The sequence below is a fragment of the Theropithecus gelada genome, chromosome X, assembly GCF_003255815.1.
Source record: "Theropithecus gelada isolate Dixy chromosome X, Tgel_1.0, whole genome shotgun sequence".
Classification (NCBI taxonomy): domain Eukaryota; kingdom Metazoa; phylum Chordata; class Mammalia; order Primates; family Cercopithecidae; genus Theropithecus; species Theropithecus gelada.
Genome location: NC_037689.1, coordinates 122,285,177 through 122,306,634, shown reverse-complemented (window position 1 = coordinate 122,306,634; position 21,458 = coordinate 122,285,177). Strand labels below are relative to the sequence as shown.

Sequence of the window (21,458 nt, the reverse complement as noted above, 5' to 3'; positions counted from 1 at the left end):
TTTGAAACCAATTTGGTACTTCCCTAGTGGAGAGATGGTCATCATGAATGCCAGTTATTTTATTAAATAAGAATTTATTTTAGGTACATAATATTTCATTAGTAAATGTGGTTAAACTTTAATGTGCAGGAAGAAAAACAGCATACATAAATTGCTCAGTTGTCTTTTTAAAGCAAGCCCATCAAGCAGTCTCTTCTGATATTTTCAGCATCAACTTGGGATAAAATGACACACCAAATAAGCTAAAAACTGTTACTCTAGATTACATAAATTATGTAGGTGATACTGAAATGAAGATATTTGCTACTCAAAATTAAAAGGAAACGTTTAATGATGTGTGCTTGAGCATATTGAATTGGACCTACAAATAAAATAACCCGCTACATAGATTTCATTATAAGTTATTACATAGCTGATTTAGACTCAGCATTTTATATTAATTGGTTGCAATAAAGAGGAATGATAAGAGTGGTATAAGCACAGTTAGTGTGGTTTGTTTTGAAGGCCAGGAGAGATGGCTGAGTGGCAACAAATGGAGTCAGTGCAATGCTATAGTACCCAAGGTCTTGCACTAGGTTCTCCACATCTCTCAGATTCATATTCTCCATCTCTAAAATGGGCACAGCATATGAATGTTGAAACACTGTTTTCTTCAAGGCAGTGGAAGTTATCCATAGCCTCAGAAAACTTTAAAAGTTACACATTCTTAACAATAATGACTTTTTTTCAAATAGTCCGTTTTCACAGCATACCAGTTATGTGAACAAGAATGTAAAATAAGAGACACTAGAGGGCCAAAAAATAAAAACACTAAAAAGGAGTAAATGAAGCTTGTGATATCTCCACAGTGAGTGTGTCTAAATTAATGTTATTTTTTTCGTGGCACCAATACAATTGACTAAAGCTTTGTAGGTCAGTTATTTCATTTGGGTTATAAAAAGTCTCCAATTTGATTCTGTCTTCCCCTCAGAAATGATTAGCCACATGTTTTAATGGCATACCCACAGCCATAGTCTTCATGACAGCAAGACCCTGTGTAAATGATTTCAGTTGGAAGGTGGGAAGAGGCCTTAACATCTGTGTAGCCTTACCTCTCCCCATCTTGGGCTACTGTTCCAACAGAGGAAGGCGACATGTTTTTCTTTTCTTCCTACTTTGCAAGTATATATCTTAACAGGCATAGAGAAAAGAAGTAATAGTTGTAGTAGTAGCAGCAACAGCAACAAATGTGAATATATGTCAGTCATCACTGAATTCTTTGAAAGAAAATTGGTTTCATAATCTAAATTCATACTGGAAATAATTACAATAATAATTATATTAGTAACTAACATTAACTGAATATGTCACATGTACCAAACACTATACTAAGTATTTGACATACAATCCTGGTCTGGTACCCATGCTCTTTACATATACTATAATTAATATGCAATGCTTTAACAAATATATTTGGATACACTAAGAGGCAAGCCGTATGTCCCAAATTAGGTTGATACACAGTTACAAAATTGATCAGATAGCTTTCGTTTATAATGTGGATGTTGGTCTTAATGCCAATATGATAAAGTCCCTGTTTATTTGCTATGAAAGGCATACCTACGGAGCACCACATTTCTAAATAGTAGTCATCGCTTGTTAGGTGGTATTTTTGTATATGCTATTTAAAAATGTTTCTGAGCATTCCTGACACTTTAACTGTTTATCCACAACTCCTTCTCTCATGGGGTTTGACATACTGTAAGGGAATTATTTGAAAGACAGTTTTGCTTGCAGCTTGGCCCAGTGAATAAAGCATCAGATAATATTTGTGAAAGTCTTTGAGAGATGCAGATGAAAGGTGTATCATAAATACAAAGCACTAATGTTGTATTCATGGAAATGGTTCTTCTTCACATCCTTTGCTCTAATGTCTGAGTCCCAAGGTGTTATTGCAGTAGGTACTTTAGAAATGCATGCATACCCCCAAATCATTTTAGTATAGAGGAAAATGCAAGTGAACACAGAGTACTTAACTAAAAGTCATGAAATAGAGACTGTTATCTGAAGTGAAAGAAACTTACAGCATAATAAGGAAGCTAATCAATAGAGAGTGTTTGATGTGGCTTGGAGGAAGAGGAAAGGATAGGTGTCAGCTGTTCTTATAGTGACTCATAACTTCAATAATACCTTCTTAGAACTTTTAGAAGAAAATAAGAAAACTGAAAATTGTGGGAAAAAAATTCAACTATAATGCAGAAGTTTTAAGTAATCAAGTGTCTTGGAGTCAAGTAGATTATCCTCTTAGGCTACTTACTAGATGGCACTTGATTTTATAGATTTTGTTGGGCTCAATAATTGATCATTCATTTAATAATATTATTTAGTGCTTACTATGTGCCAAGCACTCTGCTAAGTGTTTTGTACACATTACCTCATTTCATTCTCACAAAAAAACATTGAGATGCTTATTACTATCCTTATTTTACAGATGAAGAAACAAAAGCTTGAAAAGGTTTATAGCAAACTAATAGTAAATGACAGAGCTGTGATTTAAACTGACATAGGTCTGATTCTAATATCTGTAACTTAACCACTGTGTCATTCAAAAATGTCATGATGTACTTACTAATTTAAACAAGTTATATACAGATGATATCTCTAAGTAAGTAAATTAGTAGCAGAGAAAGTACTCTCCACTTGATTCACCTTATTGAAAACAAACAAATGAAACTAACACACTCTCCTCTTTGTCTTCTACTACTAAATATAAGGTGTTCCCTAAATAATTAGGTTAATTTCTCCTTTTCTTTGGCTTTCTCATCATTTATTTTGTAAGTTATAAGTAGGATGGGCCCTACCTTAAAGAAAAGTATAGTTCCATAGTAGACAGCACTTGACCTTTTATTCTGTACAAGTAACAATTTTATATATATATATATATATATAAATACCTTGACATGCAACCCACTTTGTGTGTTTATCACTAGAAAGCCCTATGATACACTATGTTCAAAACTACCCAGAATGGGAAATATCTAAGCCCTGTATTGTAAGTACAGAAAAGAGGAAATTGCCCTAGTGCTGCCAGGGCAAGAATTTGAAGGTCAGGGAGCTGGACAGTAAGCCTAAGTGACACGGCTTCCTGAGTAACAGAATTATGCTTTACATAAGCAGTTTCCAAATGCTGATGAGACCGAGAGCATAAAACAGAACAATCCCATAGTACTATGTTCTTTTACCCTGAGGGAGAGACAGCTCACTCTGTGTGGGCTACCAAAACCAGAAAATGAGGGCTTGTCTCCATGAAGTACAGGGGAAGCAAAAGGGAACCATGTATACATGCTTGCATTTTAATTTTATTTCTATCCTTTGTGGTGCTTATTTGCCATTTGGGAGTCAAGAAAAGTAAAAGCAAACTTGAATTAAATCCAGGTTGTCATCATTCCCATCCAGGAACCCAGATGACACTCTGTGATCTGGTCTGGTTCAGACCTCCAGTGTTAATACGCAGAAAGGAGCTTCTGTGCACTCATTCACTGATTTCAGGCACTACAAGAAGTCTCTTTGAGAAACTGTTTCATATAAGTTATGTATGTTTAATCCACTGTCCCTCTCAGCATCTCACCTATCATACAGACCTATCATACATATGTATTTGCACAAGGTACATGAGTACCTTTTGAAAAAACTTACTTGAATGAGCTTAACTAAGAAATAAATTGCTTAAGAGATAGGTTGGTGCAAAAGTAATTGAGGTTTTTGCCATCATTTTCCATGGCAAAACCACAATTACTTTTGTAACAACTCAATACTTGCTTAAAGGACATATTTATTAATCACTACCTATGAAATCGTTTCTTAATTTCTAGGATTTCCATCTATATTTACTACCGCAGTCTCATATATTCATAGTTTCATTAACATGTGTTTTCATTTTTTCTTCGTTTATGCAAGCTGACTCTCTTCCCCTTGAGATGAGCTAATTTTTTTCATTTTCCTAAGGCATCTATACATTATGTTCATTTCACTGGAGGGGAGTACCGGCATTCAGTGTTGTTCAATTCATTCTAATATCATATTAGCAGATTCCACTAATTTGCTTTTTTCTATTATTTATTTATTTGAGATGGAGTCTCGCTGTGTCGCCCAGACTGGAGTGCAGTGGTGCAATCTTGGCTGTCTGCAACCTCTGCCTCCTAGGTTCAAGCGATTCTCCTGCCTCAGCCTCCTGAGTAGCTAGGACTACAGGCACGTGCCACTATGCCCAGTTAATTTTGTATTTTTTTTGTACAAAATTACTAAATTCCATAACTTAGTAGTTCAGTTTCACTATGTTGGCCAGGCTGGTCTCGAACTCCTGACCTCGGGTGATCCACCTGCCTCAGCCTCCCAAAGTGCCGGGATTACATGCCTGAGCCATTGCACCTGGCCTAATTTGCTTATTTTGATAGACATTTCACTTGATCTACTAGCAGACACATCTATATCAATAGATCAGTATATTTCCTAATTGAGCTGCCTTCTCACAACTTCATTAGCCATATTCTAGTTAATGAAGTCTCAAGTGCAATCTATACATAGTTTGAGGCTACATGTGAAAAGACATCATTACAAAAGAATTTATCAGATAACTTTTTTGTATTCTGGGTGATGTTCATCCCGAATGTTGCATTTTGTTTGGGGAACCATAAAGACCTAGTTAAATTGGAGTGAGTCCAGGGAGATAAGCAGTAATGTAATTGAGAAAATGAATCAGATTTTGAAGGAAAAATAAAATGACTTAAATATGCATAGCTTAGCATAAGCGAAGTTTACAAGATAGGCTTAGTAATAGGTCGTAATTTTGGCATATCTCCCAAAAATATCTCTATTTAACATTTCACTAAAATGCCATGTCGAAAAACAAGAAGATGGAAATTTGTAATAATGAATCAATCAATGAACATTTCAAGCAGAAAACTTTTCAGATACAGGCTGTGCCCACACAATGCCAAAACAGCTGTTAGGAATGTGAGTAATTCAGTCAAATCAGTTATTTGGCATCATAACACACTCTCACCCACCACAGTTGCTATAACTTTTTTTATAAAATAAAACTTGATTGAATTCAAACTTTAAAATTTTGAATTCACTCAAATTAATTAGATTTGTAAATAAACAAAATAATAAACTTGTATTGAATAAAGTTATTGGTTGTGTGTGGGAGATATAAAGATGATTCAGACTCAGATCCTGATACAAGACAAGTGTATGCATAGCTTCAATGCAAGAGGGGAAATAAAACTTTCTCTCCTTCCTACAGAATTGCTACTTTCCTGCTCATACTTCTTAGGAGGCTCTCTCAGTAGCCCATTAGATGTCAGACAGAAAGATTGGTGGCAGCCAGTAGTGTTCTACCAGCAATCATTAAGACCATAATTCTGAAAAAAAAAAAAATGTTTTGGCCCCAACACATTTGAATAACATGTACATGTTGCTCATATGAGAATACCAGGACTTCTTTTTTAAATCTTTCCTATTTCCTTTTTTGTTGTTGTTCAGAGGAGAAAGATAAGCAAACTTTCGTCCCTCCCATGGTATGAGTAGAATCACTTTACGAGCATATGGATATGAAAATCACCTATGACAATTGCTTATAAGATCAGAGTTGTACCCAATTCCTGTCACTAGCTGTAACCCCAACCCCTTTCTTTCCCATCCAAGAAAGCACATCCAAATGCAACTCAGTGAGAGTGGCACTATTAGAGGCATCACCCTGAATCCACTCATCTATACTTTTTAAAAATAAATAATTTGTGAATTTCAGTCCTCTATTGTAGTAATAGGTGACCGCAAAACATTGGCATGTTTTGATCCTATAGTTGAGCAAAGGGCCAAAATATGAGTGAAATTTGAGAATCCTCTGGGTCTTGTGAATACTGCTATAATAGTGCCATCTCTTCCCATTGTCCCAGATGAGGGATATGTGCTTGTTTAGCTCCCAAGTACAGATGCCAGGGTTCCTCTCCATCACTCCATTAGGTGTCCATGGGTGCCCTTTGTTCTTAAAGTTGTGCTGGTGAAGAGGAACTATGGAGTACAGGGGATATTTCTTGCCAAATACCCAGACAACGGTGGTTACGAGAACATTTTCTTCAGCTTCTATTTGAAAAAAATTGGACAAGGGTGAAACCTTTCCAAGGCTTCCCTAGCCTCTATGCTTTTTTTATACTCTAGAATTTTTGACTTTTGCTTTTTGTTTTCATTTATTCTTAATATAGTGTGCCCTCACTATTTAACATATGGTAGCTTGAAAAATATTTTTTCTTGAAACTTTACACAGTTGTAATGTTTTCCTGATTTGTGCTTCAAACATTGAGTTTCATCTTTATAAATAACATTGGAACAAATTTTCATTCCTTGCTTTTTGAACAAATACAGGGTGACCATTTGTAATAGTGTAATAAAAATAAAGCCCTGAAAATGAAAACTTTATAAATATTCAGGATATCTCTTATTAGCTAATTCATTAAATGATACACTGTCAATTAATTCATAACCCTCCATTACTTACCTGCAAATAAATAATGAACTTGAAGATTGAAAATAATTGAAATACCTACATAAAACTTTAGTTTGAGTATAAACTAAATATGAAATTTTTAAGGATCATTACTTTTTTATATTTTCTTTTTGATATACTTCACTGGCTAATAACAGAAGCCACAATATCATTGTCAACATAAGATAAAACAGGGCAATTTTCTACTTCATGTTTCATGGTACATAACAGATAGCAGTTTCTTTCAAGGCTATAGTGAAAAGGCTTTGGCCAACCACTAATTTTAATTGCTAACTAATACCATATACTAATGTTTAAATATTGGCATTTAAAATTCCAAATTGTACTATAAAGTAGAGCTCTTTGCCACTTTACTTAGAAAAATGACAATTTTCTAAGATAACAAATATATTGGCTTCATTGTTCTTTTTTTTAACATTGCCAGACTACTCTGCAAATATTAGCAGAGATGTATCCATCTTGTATTTTCACAATCAAGAAAATTATGTAGTTTGAGCAATTACTACAATAATTTAAACAAAATGGCATTTACCACAGCCCTCTCTTTTTTTCTTGATTGTAAAGTCCTGGATTGTTTGTCTTAACCTATGTCAGAGAGTTGATTGAGTTAACAAACCAGCCACTTACTGGCAGAAATATTGAGTATTATGCCTGAGGTTGGCTGATTGTACTATGTAAAGCCAATACAGTGTACAGCACAGTTGGATTCCCTCTATAACAGAGACAGGAAGAAATGGGCTGGACGAGGGCTGCTTTGTGGATCTTTGACTAATTGTTATGCTTGCACAACAAATTGGAGAACAGGAAAAGAGATTAATTAAACTAGAAAGTAGAGAATTTGGACTTTCTGGATGTAGACCAGCACTCCCTCTAAAGATGAGCATCAGCTTATAGAGAGACTAAAATATAAACATGAATTTCAGCACAAACATGTCAAAGGCTCGTAGGTGCTTTATTGTTGACCTTTATTTCCAGTGATTGTAACAAAGATCAACCTAACTGACAGAAATTAACACAGCATACTATATCTTACCTGCTGGTTTAGTGAGAGGGCCATTCAAAGTCCTCAAAGGGATGTACTTGACAATCTGAAAAACAGTAAATAGTATCCAGGGCTGTGGGAGCCATGCAGAATGCAGTAATCCAGAACCAGATTGAGCCCATGGAAACTAGAAAACATTGTAATTTATTGTTAGCTTTCCCCAGAGCCTCTGTGACTGCTCTCCTGCAGTCATCTGCTTTAGTTTTGAAATCTCCTCTCTATTTCTCTCTCCTTCTGACTCTTTCTGTTGTTGTCTGTGCCTCACTCATGCACATGCCCATTTATGCATAAGTATTTATTAAGCATTAGCTATTGAATAGACTTTATTTTACATTCTCAATCCAATGGTTTATTTAACTGATAAATCTGCTTTTAATAAAGGATGTTGGTATATTAATATTAAAGCAGTATTATTTGAGTCAGAAAAGTGATAAACTATGTTGTTTATTTTCTTCTGAAAATCAGTTTTCTTACTTTTTTATTCTTTGAGTCTCTAATAATAATTACGAGGTTGAGAACAGAAATGTCCATAGCCAGATACACTTAAGTCTAATTTGATGATCATTGAGCACTATGAAGTTAATGGATATTAGCCATAACATGCAAATCTTAAAACTACCTGCTCACAAGTTACAAAAGCTCTTTGTGACAGGCAAAATACTATTAAGTAGTAACATACATTTTCAGTTAGTAGTAATAATTAATATTACTAAGAAAATACCTTCTCTTTGTTTTAAGCCTGTTTCCTTTTACCTCTACTCCTGCCTAGAAGGGGAGAGCAGCTCAGAAAAACAACCTCAGGAACCAAAGGCTTCTAATTGGCCTTGAGAGATTTGACATAAGTAGTATGGCAATAACCCTTGGTGCTCTGATGTTCTTTGCACATGTAGATTATATGGTCTTCAGAGACATTAATTAATATTGCCTCATAAGAGCTCAGGAAGGTGGTTAAATACTAATAGAGGCCCATAATCCCTTGTCCAAAACCTTTGGGGTCCACGTTTTTCAGAATTTAGAATTTTTCAAATTTTACAAAGGTGCTGCTGTACGTATACTGTATATTATATATACACCCACCCAGAGTGAGGTATGGGCCAGCACCCCTTAATAAAATGCATTAATACTTTCATAGCTAAATGTATGAAAATTCGCAAAATAAGATAAATAAATGAAGACTATAAATATCCTCAGATCCCTTCAGGTCAGGCTTTGCCACCAAAATTTATGAAATTAGATAAATAAGTTAAGACCACAAGTATCCTCAAAGCATTTCAGGTCAGGCTTTGTCACCCAATGAGTTAGGGAAAAACAAACTCATTTTTCAGAGATTCTTTGATTCCATAGTTGTAGATAAAGAATTCTGGAGCTACCCTTAGCCTTGGCCAATGAAATAATGAAACACGTAGTAAGACCAGGAAGTACAGACGTGATTTCTGACTCTCTGTGACCTTTTTCTAGAGCTATAGGAATATATGTGCCCCTTTTGACAACATACACTGCATAGTAACCTTGGAAAAAAACATATTTAGGGAAGGTACTGTCAGAGTGTCACTAAAGAAAAGAATGATCAATTTAGTACATGGATTTCAGAAAAACTAGCCATGTATCTACTTTGCTCAAATTTTTCAAGAAAAATTATCTATTTGGCATTACTGTAATACTGACAATATTTATTTTTAACACCTACAGAAAATTATTTTGCTTGTACAGCCAATGCTGCTATAGTGCTTGTTTTATAAAAGTTAATTTGTTCCCTTGGTATTGGGATGTTTGAGAACAGTTTGAACTTAAGACAAATTTTGCGTTTGCATATGTGCAATTCCATCTGTTAAAAGCACTAGATGAATGCAGAAAACTGCATACAGCAGAATGAACTGCATAAGAATACACAAAATGGGCACATGTATATACCTGAAATATCCATCAGATATTTCAGCTCACCACATGTGGCTAGGAGCCTGTCCCATCCACATCTGGTATTTAGAACTTTCCGTCCTAGTCAGATAACTTTCCTTTTCACCATTTCACAATAACTCACAATTTGCAACTCTTCTGACACCCACTTTCACAAGATAAAGTGTCATATTTGGTATGGCATTTGTGTATCCCTTAACCATTAATATATGAAAAACTATGCTGTCATTCTTATTAGGTTCCTTTTTTTAATGTGTCGTTGATTATGTTTTTGAATGTTGCATCCCTAACCTCATTTTTTCCGTAACCCTCTGGTTATGTGTGATTTTGCATAGTGCAGTGAACTGCAGAAATGCATGCTTTGTCTTGTAGCCGAACTGACTGTATATGTTAATGAAATGCAAGGGACAAAACACCCTGATAGACACCCTGATAAGATGCCACAGTATTTCTGAGCAGAGATACTCTAATTTCTTGTGAAAACTTTCTCTAACACATTATCCAAAATAAGGTTTATCGGCAAAAAGAAAAGAAAAGGCGGGGGGGAAAACTATGCGTGACACATTTCTTCTTCCACTTACCTTTTGGAGACAGAGGCGATGTTGTTTCTGAAGGCTTATACTTCTATTAGCAGCTCTGCCACACTTAAAATGTCTCAGATCTACAGTTTGGAGGAATTTTGCTCCTGAGAAATTATCTTACCAAGTTATTTTAGGACCTCAGACCTGAAACTGGCTACTATCCAAGTATATTATGTGAATTAGACCTTTCCATCTGAAAACTTAATTTATTTTCAGAAAGCTTTGTAAGTATGTCTGGATATCTACATTTGCATAATCACCACTCCCCTCTTCTGCCTTCCTCTCTCTCAGGCACAGAAGTGCGTGGTTGCCACATATATTTGGAAGTGAGTGTATATGACTTTCAAACCCCTAGAATTGGTGTTCTAGAGCTGCTGACACTGAACACTAATGTATTTTTCATTAGTGTTTAATGTTGGGAAATCCCATTTCACGGAGCCCAAGGATTAAATTACTTCATTTGGGAGGGAACAAGTGCATTCCCCATCTTTTTCCTGAGGTGAAAAGGAGAATGAATCTGAGATCATTTGCATTTCATAAAGGCTTAAGGTCTGGACGTATTCCACTCGGTGCAACAATCCAATATTGTGAAAGCGTTTAAAGACAATATGAACTAGTAGGGAAACTTCCACATATTTGAAATGTGGAAATAAAAATACACAGTAAAATAGATAAAAATCAAAATATCCATATATATTATATGGATATGCATTATATGTAGATAATCTAAATGACTAGACAAAGCCGTTCTACCTGCAGCAGAAATGTTATAATAATACTATGATTGCACTTTTCAATGAAGTAAAATTTTTATCATTTTTCATAATAGAGTTGCAAAGATTTTGAGGTAATCTAGCAAGAAATAAATCTGGATGTTAATGAGATATTCTTTTTCTTTGGAACAACTGTACTGAAGAGAAACCCGTTCTCTTGCACAGCTGTGCTGACAGAAACCCCTACTGATTAAGCTAGTAGCTGTCACACATGTTGTTTAGAGGAGTTCTGAACACAAGACCTCAAATTGACTCCTCTTCTTCTAACCTTGAACTCCCACCTTTTGCCTCCCTTCCCTCGGGTCATTAAGTGCTCTCCCACGAGTGGCATTAGACAGTAGATCTGTAGTGTGCCACTGGTGCTTTTTTCACATCGTGAAGGGGCATCATTTTAAGTACCTTCTTCAGAGTATCATTGTCCTTTGTCATAGCTCTGGGAGGCATTCCACTAAGATCTTCAAGGGGAAAACCTACTTGTCTGTCAATTGAATAGATAGCAAGTGGCTACAACAGAATGAGAGCCAAAGGAAACACAGAGGTGGTTATCTGGGTCCCATGATCCAGTCAATCCCTCTTCTACTAGCAAAAGATTTTAGAGATCTTGCTCTGTACCCAGCACTTTGCTCAATGTCATACAGCATACAGGAGAAGTAGAAGGAAACCTTATTCTAAGAAACATGCAGTCTATTTTGGGAGAAAAGACAAAACACATAGGATGTGATGGGGATGCTATAATATTGCCAACACAGGGGTCAAATTTATGGCAAAACCAGTAAATGTTAAAGTCATAGAAGAGAGTCATGTTTATGTTCCGAAATAGCATAATGGAAAGAGTGCTGGGCAGAGTACTGGGATTTCAGATAACATAACCTGTGGGGGTGGGGGAGAGTTTTAAGTTCAGTCTATCTGTTAAAATGTCACTTGATTTACAAAAGCACGTGCAGAAAAAGAGTAAAGGAATCATCTGGCATGGGCAGGAAAAAGTATACAAGTTGAATGACCTTGAGCAAGTCAGTTCACCTCTTTGGGTCTTGGATCTCTCATCTGTAAAATGGTGAGTGGAGAGAGGCAAGCTTAACTAGATGATCCCTATGATTTCTTCCAGTCTTATAATTTTATACTTTTACACTTTTATTACATTCAATAAACAAATAGTCAACAAAATGCATGTTCAAGCGCATTTTACATGAATTAAATTTAATTGTTGGGAAAAGGGATTACTATTATTATCTTTATTTTACAAGTGAGGGATTAAAGCTTCTAAAGGGTGGATGCAGAACTTAAACCCAGATTTGCCATACATCCCAGTCCAAGTCCTCTGCACTTTCCACTATGCTGTGTTGCATACCATTACACCACAATGCCTTCCTTTCTACATTTAAGGAGTCATGGTCAAAGAGAGAAGTAGACATAATAAACCTAACTGAAAAATCAAGAAAATGTGGACAATTCTTTGTCTCTAAATCTTATGAGGGAAAAGAGAACTCATATTACAGAGATCTGCAATACAGGGAATGAAGCATTAGCTAGAGAGTCAGGAGATGTGAGTACCTAGTCCTGGCCATGCCACTAACTTGCCAAGTGACCCTGGACCTGTTTTCTCATTTGCAAAATGAGAGCATCTCCAAAGTCCTTTGGGTTTCAACATTCTGTGCTTCTTTGAGTCCCCAAAATGGAAAGCACACTTCTAGTTATGGTTATGAGTATGAGCCCAGAGGTTTAAAAAAAGTTAATGAGATGTTAAGTATTTGTGATGATTTTTTTTAGTGGACATGGGATTTGAGCTGGGCCTGGAATAATGGGGGTGATTTAGGAAATTCATGAAGCATTTTAGTTCTTTTTAAATATACAAGAATAGCTGACCATCTAAAGGAATCCTTTATATAAAATGAATGATCACCACTCCCTTCTCTATCTATCTTTTGTACAATTCAGATTTTCATATAGTGAGTTTATTTAAAGGGAGAGCCACCTGTGCTAGAAAATACAGCCAAGAATTTGTCATGCTCTTGGGAGAGTAATATTGTTTTTAAAAATAAAAACCATGCCAATGTCTTTAAAATTCAAGTTTGAAGTAAAAAGATTGAAAGAAGTGATTTTTTTTTTCTGTGATCAGCCACTGCAAAGTGGGCCTCAGCACAAACCAGCTGAGCCCTTTGCTAGGCATCGAAAGCCTCTGGCGTTTTTCTGCTTTTCAACTCTCAGTCATTTGGGAGGTGGGACAAAGCCATGCTGTCTACAAAGTTTATCTAGAACGTGCTGGTGTTACAAGAAATCACTTGACATCTATTATGTTTCTCCTGTGGAAGAGAGGTGGCTATCAGCTACAATAGTGATTTCTTTTTAAAGGGGTTTAATTGGAGTATTTCTCATGGGCCAAATTCTAACTCACTGTCTTTACGTGTGCCTGTCAGGAAAACAGTGGAAAAATACCAAACAATAGCAACAACAGAAGTCTGAGGACCGCTGTCCCAGGCTGCCCCTCTGTAAACAAGCAGAAAAAAATCTGTTTCCCTGCTGCCTAAGCTGCTGCTAACATGGCAGAGCTCCTAGAAAGGTGTGGCAAAGGGAAAAAGGTGCAGACTGTGCTTTGCATGGCCATGGAAATATGTATAACAACTTGAACAAACTCCTTTTAGCCTACCTTTTACAAATAACACTCTAAGCTGGGGGGGCTGGCAAAGAGATTAGTTTCACACAGCCAAGTGACACACTCGTGAGCTGTTTTTCTAAAATATGGATTTGCTCCTGTATAGGCAAGCTCACATCCTTTCCTGAGGTAAGCCAGAAGGTGGCCTTATATTTTTATTTGAAGTGCCAATGATCTTCCTTGCAACAAATTTGTGCCTTTTACTAGTATTTTCTGAAGTGAGAATTTTGCAACTGATGGAAATCAGCTCACTTCTATTCTGTAACTTGGTGTCTTGTTAATGATTTATTTGTTCAGTAGCAGAAACTATGACAAATGGTGTGAGGCGGCCTCATTTACTTTTTAGCTGCTATAGCCCTAAAGAATTTACATGTAAATGCAACTGCAAATGTTTTAAATTTCATAAGCATGCTGCACGTGCCTTTGTAAGTTAAGTGGCATTTTTACAGATAGACTGAACTTAAAACAACCTCCCTCACCCCACAGGTTTTATTATCTGAAATCCTGGTAAGTCTGTCGTGCTAGTTTCCCTGACTGCCAAGTGGGAGAGTAAGTCTCTATTTTGTGTTTCTCTTCTCTCCTCTTTAGATGTGCAGAGCAGCCCACACAACCAGTTCACCTTCAGACCCCTCCCACCGCCACCTCCGCCTCCTCATGCCTGCACCTGTGCCAGGAAGCCACCCCCTGCAGCGGACTCTCTTCAGAGGAGATCAATGACTACCCGCAGCCAGCCCAGCCCAGCTGCTCCAGCTCCCCCAACCAGCACGCAGGATTCAGTTCATCTGCATAACAGCTGGGTCTTGAATAGCAACATACCATTGGAGACCAGGTACTTAAGCTATTATTGATCCCACTAAACTTGAGTATTGGCAGAGGATGGTTCCACTGATTGCAGAAACTCATTTCATCACACACATCTGCAGAGACGCACAAATGCACAAACAGATACATACCCAGATGCATGGGCAAAAAGGAAGACTCCTTCACAGGCACAGATGTGCAAACAGACACACACATCTAGATCCAGCCACAGACACAGACCAGAGCAGATACACGTGAAAAGATGAAGCCGCAGATACATAAACACCCTGCTGTCACATATTCACAAAAACATAAAACAAAGCAATTATCTAAGCTGTCACTGAAGCCTCAAAGTGAAACGCAATTGTCCCTTGGTTTAAAAAACTACAGTATTACAGGAAAACCCAAACACAACTGGAGGAGGAGTGATCATTTCTATTTTATTTATTGTAAGATTCTTTGAAAAAATAAGCTGCCTTCAAACATTTAAAAAAATAAAAGGATCAGCCTCAAGTAATGGAAGTATATGTGTACATTTAAACACTAAATTCTGCCTTTAGGGTTAAGCTTTTGGTCTTTCGAGAAAAAAAGTTTGCCTGTTTTTCTTCACATGTTTAGTTTTCTAGATTCATTCCTCGGAGCTTTGTCGTGATAAAAGTTCTACTCTTTGCAGTTCTAGGTCCCTTGATCATGATAGATTTTAGCACTAGATACAATTAACAAAGAAATTACTCATCATTTCTAGTCACTTTCTTAAATCAAAAATTACAACTTTATATTGACATAGAAAAACATGAACTAATAGAACATAGCATTCTATTTTCTTTGAAATTCAAGGACTTCCCCTTGTTTTTTTGTGTGCCTTATTTAGTTCTACAATGGAAACTTTTATTTTTGTTTTATTTTTATAGATTCGAGGATACATGTGCATGTTTGTTATATGGATATATTGTGCAGTGGTGAGGTTTGGTTTTCTAGTGTACCCATCACCTAAAGGGTGAACATTGTACCCAATAGGTAATTTTCTAACCCTCACTCCCCGCCCATCCTTCCTTTTTTAGAGTCCCAAGGGTCTATCATTTCCATTTTTATGTCCATGAATAGCCGTTGTTTAACTCCCATTTATAAGTGAGAACATGTGGTATTTGGTTTTCTGTTACTGAGTTAGCTTACTTTGAATAATGGCCTACAGTTCTATTCATGTTGCTGCAAAAAACCTGATTTACTTTTATGGCTCTGTGGTACTCTGTGGGGTATATATACCACATTTTCTTTATCCAATTATTCATTGATGGACACTTAGGTCAATTCCATGATTTTGCTCTTGTGTATTGTGCTGTGATAAACACATGAATGCAGATGTCTTTTTGATATAATGATTTATTTTTCTTTGGGTAGATATCCAGAAATGCATTGATGAACCAAATGGAAGTTCTATTAAAAATTGCCATACTGTTTTCCATAGAGGTTATGTTAATTTTTATTCCTATCAACAGTGTATAAGCATCGCCTTTTCTCCACATTTTCACCAACATCTGCTGTTTTTTGACTTTTTAATAATAGCCGTTCTGACTGGTATGAGATGGTATTTCATTGTGGTCTTAATTTGCATTTCTCTGATAATTAGTAATGTTGAGCATTTTTTCATGTGTTTGTTGACCACTTACATAGCACCTTTTGAGAAATGTCTGTTCATATCCTTTGCCCACTTTTTAACAGGAATTTTTGGGTATTTTTTTCTTGTTGATTTGTGTAAGTTCCTTATAGATTCTGGATGTTAGTCCTTTCTTGGATGCATTGTTTGCAAATATTTTCTCCCATTCTGTGTGTTGTCTGTTTACTCTGTTGATTATTTATTTTGCTATGCAGAAGCTTTTTAGCTTAACTAAGTCAAATTTGTCTATTTTTTGTTGTTGTTGCATTTGCTTTTGAGGTCTTGGTCATAACATTTCTTGCCTAGGCCAATGTCCTGAAGAGTTTTTTACTAGGTTGTTTTCTAGTATTTTTATAGTTTCTGGTGTTATATTTAAGTCTTTAATCCATCCTGAGTTAATTTTTGTATATAGTGAGAGATAGGAGTCCAGTTTCCTTCTGCCTATAGCTATCCAATTTACAGAAACTTTTTCTAAAGACATTTGTATGTAAAAAATGGGCATAACATACTGCTTGATAAACAATGTCTGGTATCACCTTCTAACCTGATCTCTGGGAATTGGAATGGAAAGAGAAGGACTAGTCAACTCTCATAAGACCGGTTGTTGTTGTTGTTGTTTTTGTTGTTTAGCAGCATATTAAATTAAATACCAACCATGGCATCAGAGAATATGTCACCATCAACAAACTGGAAGTACTATGACCCATGTCCAGGAAACAGTATCATCCATCACTTACCAGATTAAATGGTTTCATAAAGGGTGATTTCTGCTATATTCCAAGAGAAAAATATAGCAGTCAGCACTGATGGTGACGATAATGCAGTTAGAACTGAACTAGTGATAGGATTTCTGTTTCTTTTCTTTTCTTTTTTTTTTTTTTTTTTTTTTTTTTGAGAAAGTCTCCTTCTGTCACCCAGGCTGGAGTGCAGTAGCAAGATCTCGGCTCCTCAGCGTCCAGAGTAGCTGGGACTACAGGCATACGCCACCACACCCAGCTAATTTTTGTATTTTTAGTAGAGACGGGGTTTCACCATATTGGCTAAGCTGGTCTTGAACTCCGGACCTTGTGATCTGCCCGCCTCGGCCTCCCAAAGTGCTGGGATTACAGGCATGAGCCACCGTGCCCAGCCCTGTATCTTTTCTTTTCTTTTCTTTCCTCTTTTTTTTATTGAAAGGGGAAGGTGAGTAAAGGGTAAAATGCAAAGAACAATGTATATCTTCTTCAAGGAGTTTTCAAACAGTGATTATTTCCTCATTTTACTTTTAATTCATTTGCAGAGCTTAGTGATAGAGAGCTGAGGAAACAGCAGGGCAATATGGTTAAGTAGCAGTTCTGACAAGCAAACACACTCCTTTCCTCTATAAAGCCAAATAACAGGAAATCTGGGAGAGAGTGGGGAATGGGTTCAGGCAAATGGAGAAAGAAAATTATTCTTATTTGAAATGTACATCTAGGCATGTTTGTACAAACTGCACCCACGGACCTTCTGTATCTATGCAAGGAAAGTATTAATTGGTCTCAGTTTCTTAAGACGCAGAGAAGAACATAAGTTTTCATGTGAGGGTGAACAGAGTACCTTTTTAGTACATTTGAATATATATTTAGCATCACAATGATGATTTTTTAAAAGCCAGAAATGTTATTAGCTTGATCAACTAGAATTATTCAAATATATCCTTTAAAATGTTCATTTCTCATGTAGTCAATAAAGGTAACTGTGAGTATCCAGGAACTTATGCATGAACTGTGTAACAGAACCTGTCTGAACCTCGGCCTCCTCATTTGTAAAAATGAATATACAAATGCCTGCCTTCCTAATTAGGAAAATCAAGCTAACATAGTAGAAAGTGCCTCACATACTGTAAAGCACTACACAATGAAAAGGTAACATTACTATCCCTACTAAGTGGCCACTTGCCTTTGCATAAATATCTCCGATATAGGTAATTGACTAAGTTATTTCACTCCACCTCAAACAACTACTAGAAGGTTCTTTTTGAACCAAAATCTATCCCTTCTTAACTCTGCCCATTTTTCTCAAATCTAATTTTAGGGTCCCACAGAATAAGTAAAATTCCCCTTACAACTGACAGCCCTTCACTGTTCCTGAGTCTTCTCTTCTTTGTGCTAAATGTTTCCCCAGTTCCTTCTACCTGTTCCTCACATTAATTGGTTTCCAATCTCCCTTCCTGGTCTCTTCCTTTAGAACACACTAAAAGTGTGTTTGTCCAAACTGCTCTTGAAATGTAATGTTCAAGACTGAATGCAGGTGTGGGTTCTTATTAGGCTCTCTGGTTACAAGAAGCCAAAGACATTCAGGTTGCCTCGAGTAATTGAGAACATCTTTTCAGTGTATGTGTTATCAGTCCCTGAAAACATGGGAAACTCTGGTCAATCCCCAAAGGAAAGGCAAAGCCTGTAGATCTCTAGCATTAATAAGACTCAGCAATTCTCTGCATTTTTGCTCCTCTCTGTCTCTTTCTTTGTCCAATAGCTTATTCTTTCCATCAGCTCAATATTTATTTTGTCTACCACATAGTTTCTACTATCTCATAACAATATCTGGTCTCCACTGCACCACATGACTCCAAGTGTACCTCCTCACACCTCTCACCTCATCCCTTCAGCTACATGTCCCATTGCTGACTGCGTTATTATCTTGGTCACTGCAGGCTCAAAACCCTAAGAGGGAATTTGATTAACCCAGTTCATCCCTTTTATAGCAGGCTGTGTTTCAGTTTTTTGGCAAGCCCTGCCAATTATTCTCACAGTCAACTGAGGCTATGGGGAGAGAAAAGTCCTGTGATTAAAATAAGCAACAACATGGCCATCTATGGCTGTCCCTTGAGGAAGGACTGGAAGCAGATTTGATGTTCCTTAGATGGGACTCTCAGCAGTCAGTCATTTTGACTGATTCACTGGGGATTTTATGCTATGACCAACAATTAGCCACCTCTCTTGTTCTAATTATGTATTTTGGTTAATGCTGTCTACTCCAGTATCAGCTTTTTTGGTGGCCACATGACACTATCCATACACATTGAGAACACTCGAAACTAAACCCCAAAGCCTTTTTAACATGTTCTGAAGCTAAACCATGTTTCATTTATTCTATAAGTACATAGTTGATTCTTTTTCAATTTTGTGTTTGGTATTTAAGATACCAGTGGAAATATATTTGGAGCCTTGATTTGGCCTAATTTGATTTCATCTTGTTAGCATGTGGAGATGTTGCTGAGTTCAAATTCTACCATACAAGCTATTTGCTTTTGCTCTCAGAATTGTGTCATCTGTAGGCTTATTAGGTATGTTTCCCTCTTTTTTATGTAAGTTATTGATACAGATGTTACATGGGACCAGATTAGGGTCAGATCTCTGTGCATGCCACTGGTGACATTTATCTATTAGGCAACATTCTTTTACTAACAACCCACATTTCTCCATCTTGTTCATAGCCATATTATGGGAGATCTTGTCAAATGTCTTGCTGATATTCAGATATAGTATGCTTACATTCTTACTGATCTTCCAACCTAATAACCATATCGAGAATAGAAATGAAATGAGATTGTCTAAGATAACTTGTGCTTAGAGAATTTATACTGCCTTCTATGGTTACTACTTTTTTCCTAAGTGATCACAAATTGTGCTTTTATTAACCTGTTCTAGAATTTTGTATTTAATCAACCTGTTTCTTGGTTTAGTCTAAGGAGTCCATATGCTTCCTGTTTATTTTGAAAACTAAAGCCAATGTTTGCTGTCTCCAGTCTCCTGTCACGCTTCACCCACACTACAGTTGCTAAAACTTATCAACTGTGACAAGGTAATCCAATCTCCAAGACCTCTCACTACTCTGGGATAGAATTTTAATTCATTTATTATAGAACAGCCAAATGCCTTTTAATGACTGCTTTGCCTATTTTAGCTTCAATTTATGGTTACTGATATTGATTTTACCATTTCAAGTCTATCATCATTCTTTTTCACAAAGAAAACTAGTACAGTAGTTGAGAAGGCCTCCCAGATATTAGTCATCCAATAACAATTTCATGGGTTTCATGTCTCTCCTACCTTTGCTCTTCTTGGTTTAAATATATTTTTTAAAAAGCACTTTTCTGTCATCTTCAGCAGTTTTTTTCTCAAGCCTCAGGCTCATTTGGGGTATAATTCTTCTTAGCATTATTTTCATCGTGCCCTCTTAAACTTATTTATTTTTGGTTTTTATCCCTTTATTTTAGTACCTGTTCTTTAGAAATCCAAACTGAATGTGAATGGAGAACACCCAGTACAGACACACTGGTTTCAACAGGTTAAAATAAATAAATGAAATAAAATAACTTCCTGACTCTCTTAATTCATCTTGATATTAGAGTATCTCAGGGCATGAAATTGTACCTACTTTACTTCAGCAAGCTCTTTTCCAAAAGTCTGGGATTTGGGCCTTATAAGGTACTTACGGACTCTAAAGATAAAATACTTCACTTCCTCTAAAGGTTCCTATTACCTTCAACTCACCAGTTTCTCTTTTTCTGAGTCAGTCAGAGAGGCAAGTTTCCTGATTTTCTCTACCTTGTGGGAGGTGTAGTCATTAACACAAGAATTTGGGAACTTGCCATATATTTGCTTTTTGCAAATCGATACAACTAGCAGATGTTTATGGAGTTGAAATCATTCATGTTTACTACCCTTTCCTCCTATGACACTTTTGTGATCTGTGTTGAGAACCAGCATCCATTGTCTTCATCTGGCCAAGTGGCTTATTATAGACTGTCCGATCCACTACCTATTAATCATGTGACATTGGGCATATCACTTATCATCACCATGTCTCAGTTTTCTCATCTGTAAAGTAAGGATAATGGTAAAACCTAGCTGATAGGCCATTGTGAGCATTAAATGAGTTCATAATTGCAATGTGCTTAGAGCAGCCATGAACATAATGAGCACTCCATAAATATTAGTAATAGTAATAGCAATAATCTTCACACAAGAGATTATTTTACTTTTTGTCCCTATTTCTATCTTTGTCTAATTAAAGGTATTTCTACCCTTCCATTCATGATTTCCTCAAAGTAAACACATACAACATCATTCCACTGCCTTTGTTAGCATGCTTTTAAATAGAATATACTTGGCCTGGCCCGGTGGCTCACGCCTGTAATCCCAACACTTTGGGAAGCTGAGGCGGGTGAATCACCTGAGGTCAGGAGTTCCAGACCAGCCTGGCCAACGTGGTGAAACCCCATCTCTACTAAAAATACAAAAATTAGCCGGGTGTGGTGGCAGGTACCTGTAATCCCAGCTACTCAGAAGGCTGAGGCAGGAGAATTGCTTGAAACGGCGGGGAGGTAGTGGGGAGATGGTGCAGAGGTGGCAGTGAGCCAAGATTGTGCCACTGCACTCCAGCCTGGGCAACAGAGGGAGATTCTGTCTCTACATAGATAAATAAATAAATAAATAAATAAATAGAATATACTCTTTCACCACCATGTTCCAA

The 21,458-nt window shown here is 36.6% G+C and overlaps 1 protein-coding gene across 3 annotated transcripts in view; it reads left to right on the top strand.

Moving 5' to 3' along the window:
• The window catches only part of TENM1 (teneurin transmembrane protein 1), a 605,674-nt gene that overhangs the window by 218,706 nt on the left and 365,510 nt on the right, over positions 1-21,458 (top strand). For all 3 annotated transcript variants that reach the window (XM_025372420.1, XM_025372421.1, XM_025372419.1), the window contains exon 4: positions 14,093-14,333. In XM_025372420.1, the coding sequence (XP_025228205.1) occupies positions 14,093-14,333 (241 nt within the window). The remainder of the gene's footprint in view (positions 1-14,092; positions 14,334-21,458) is intronic.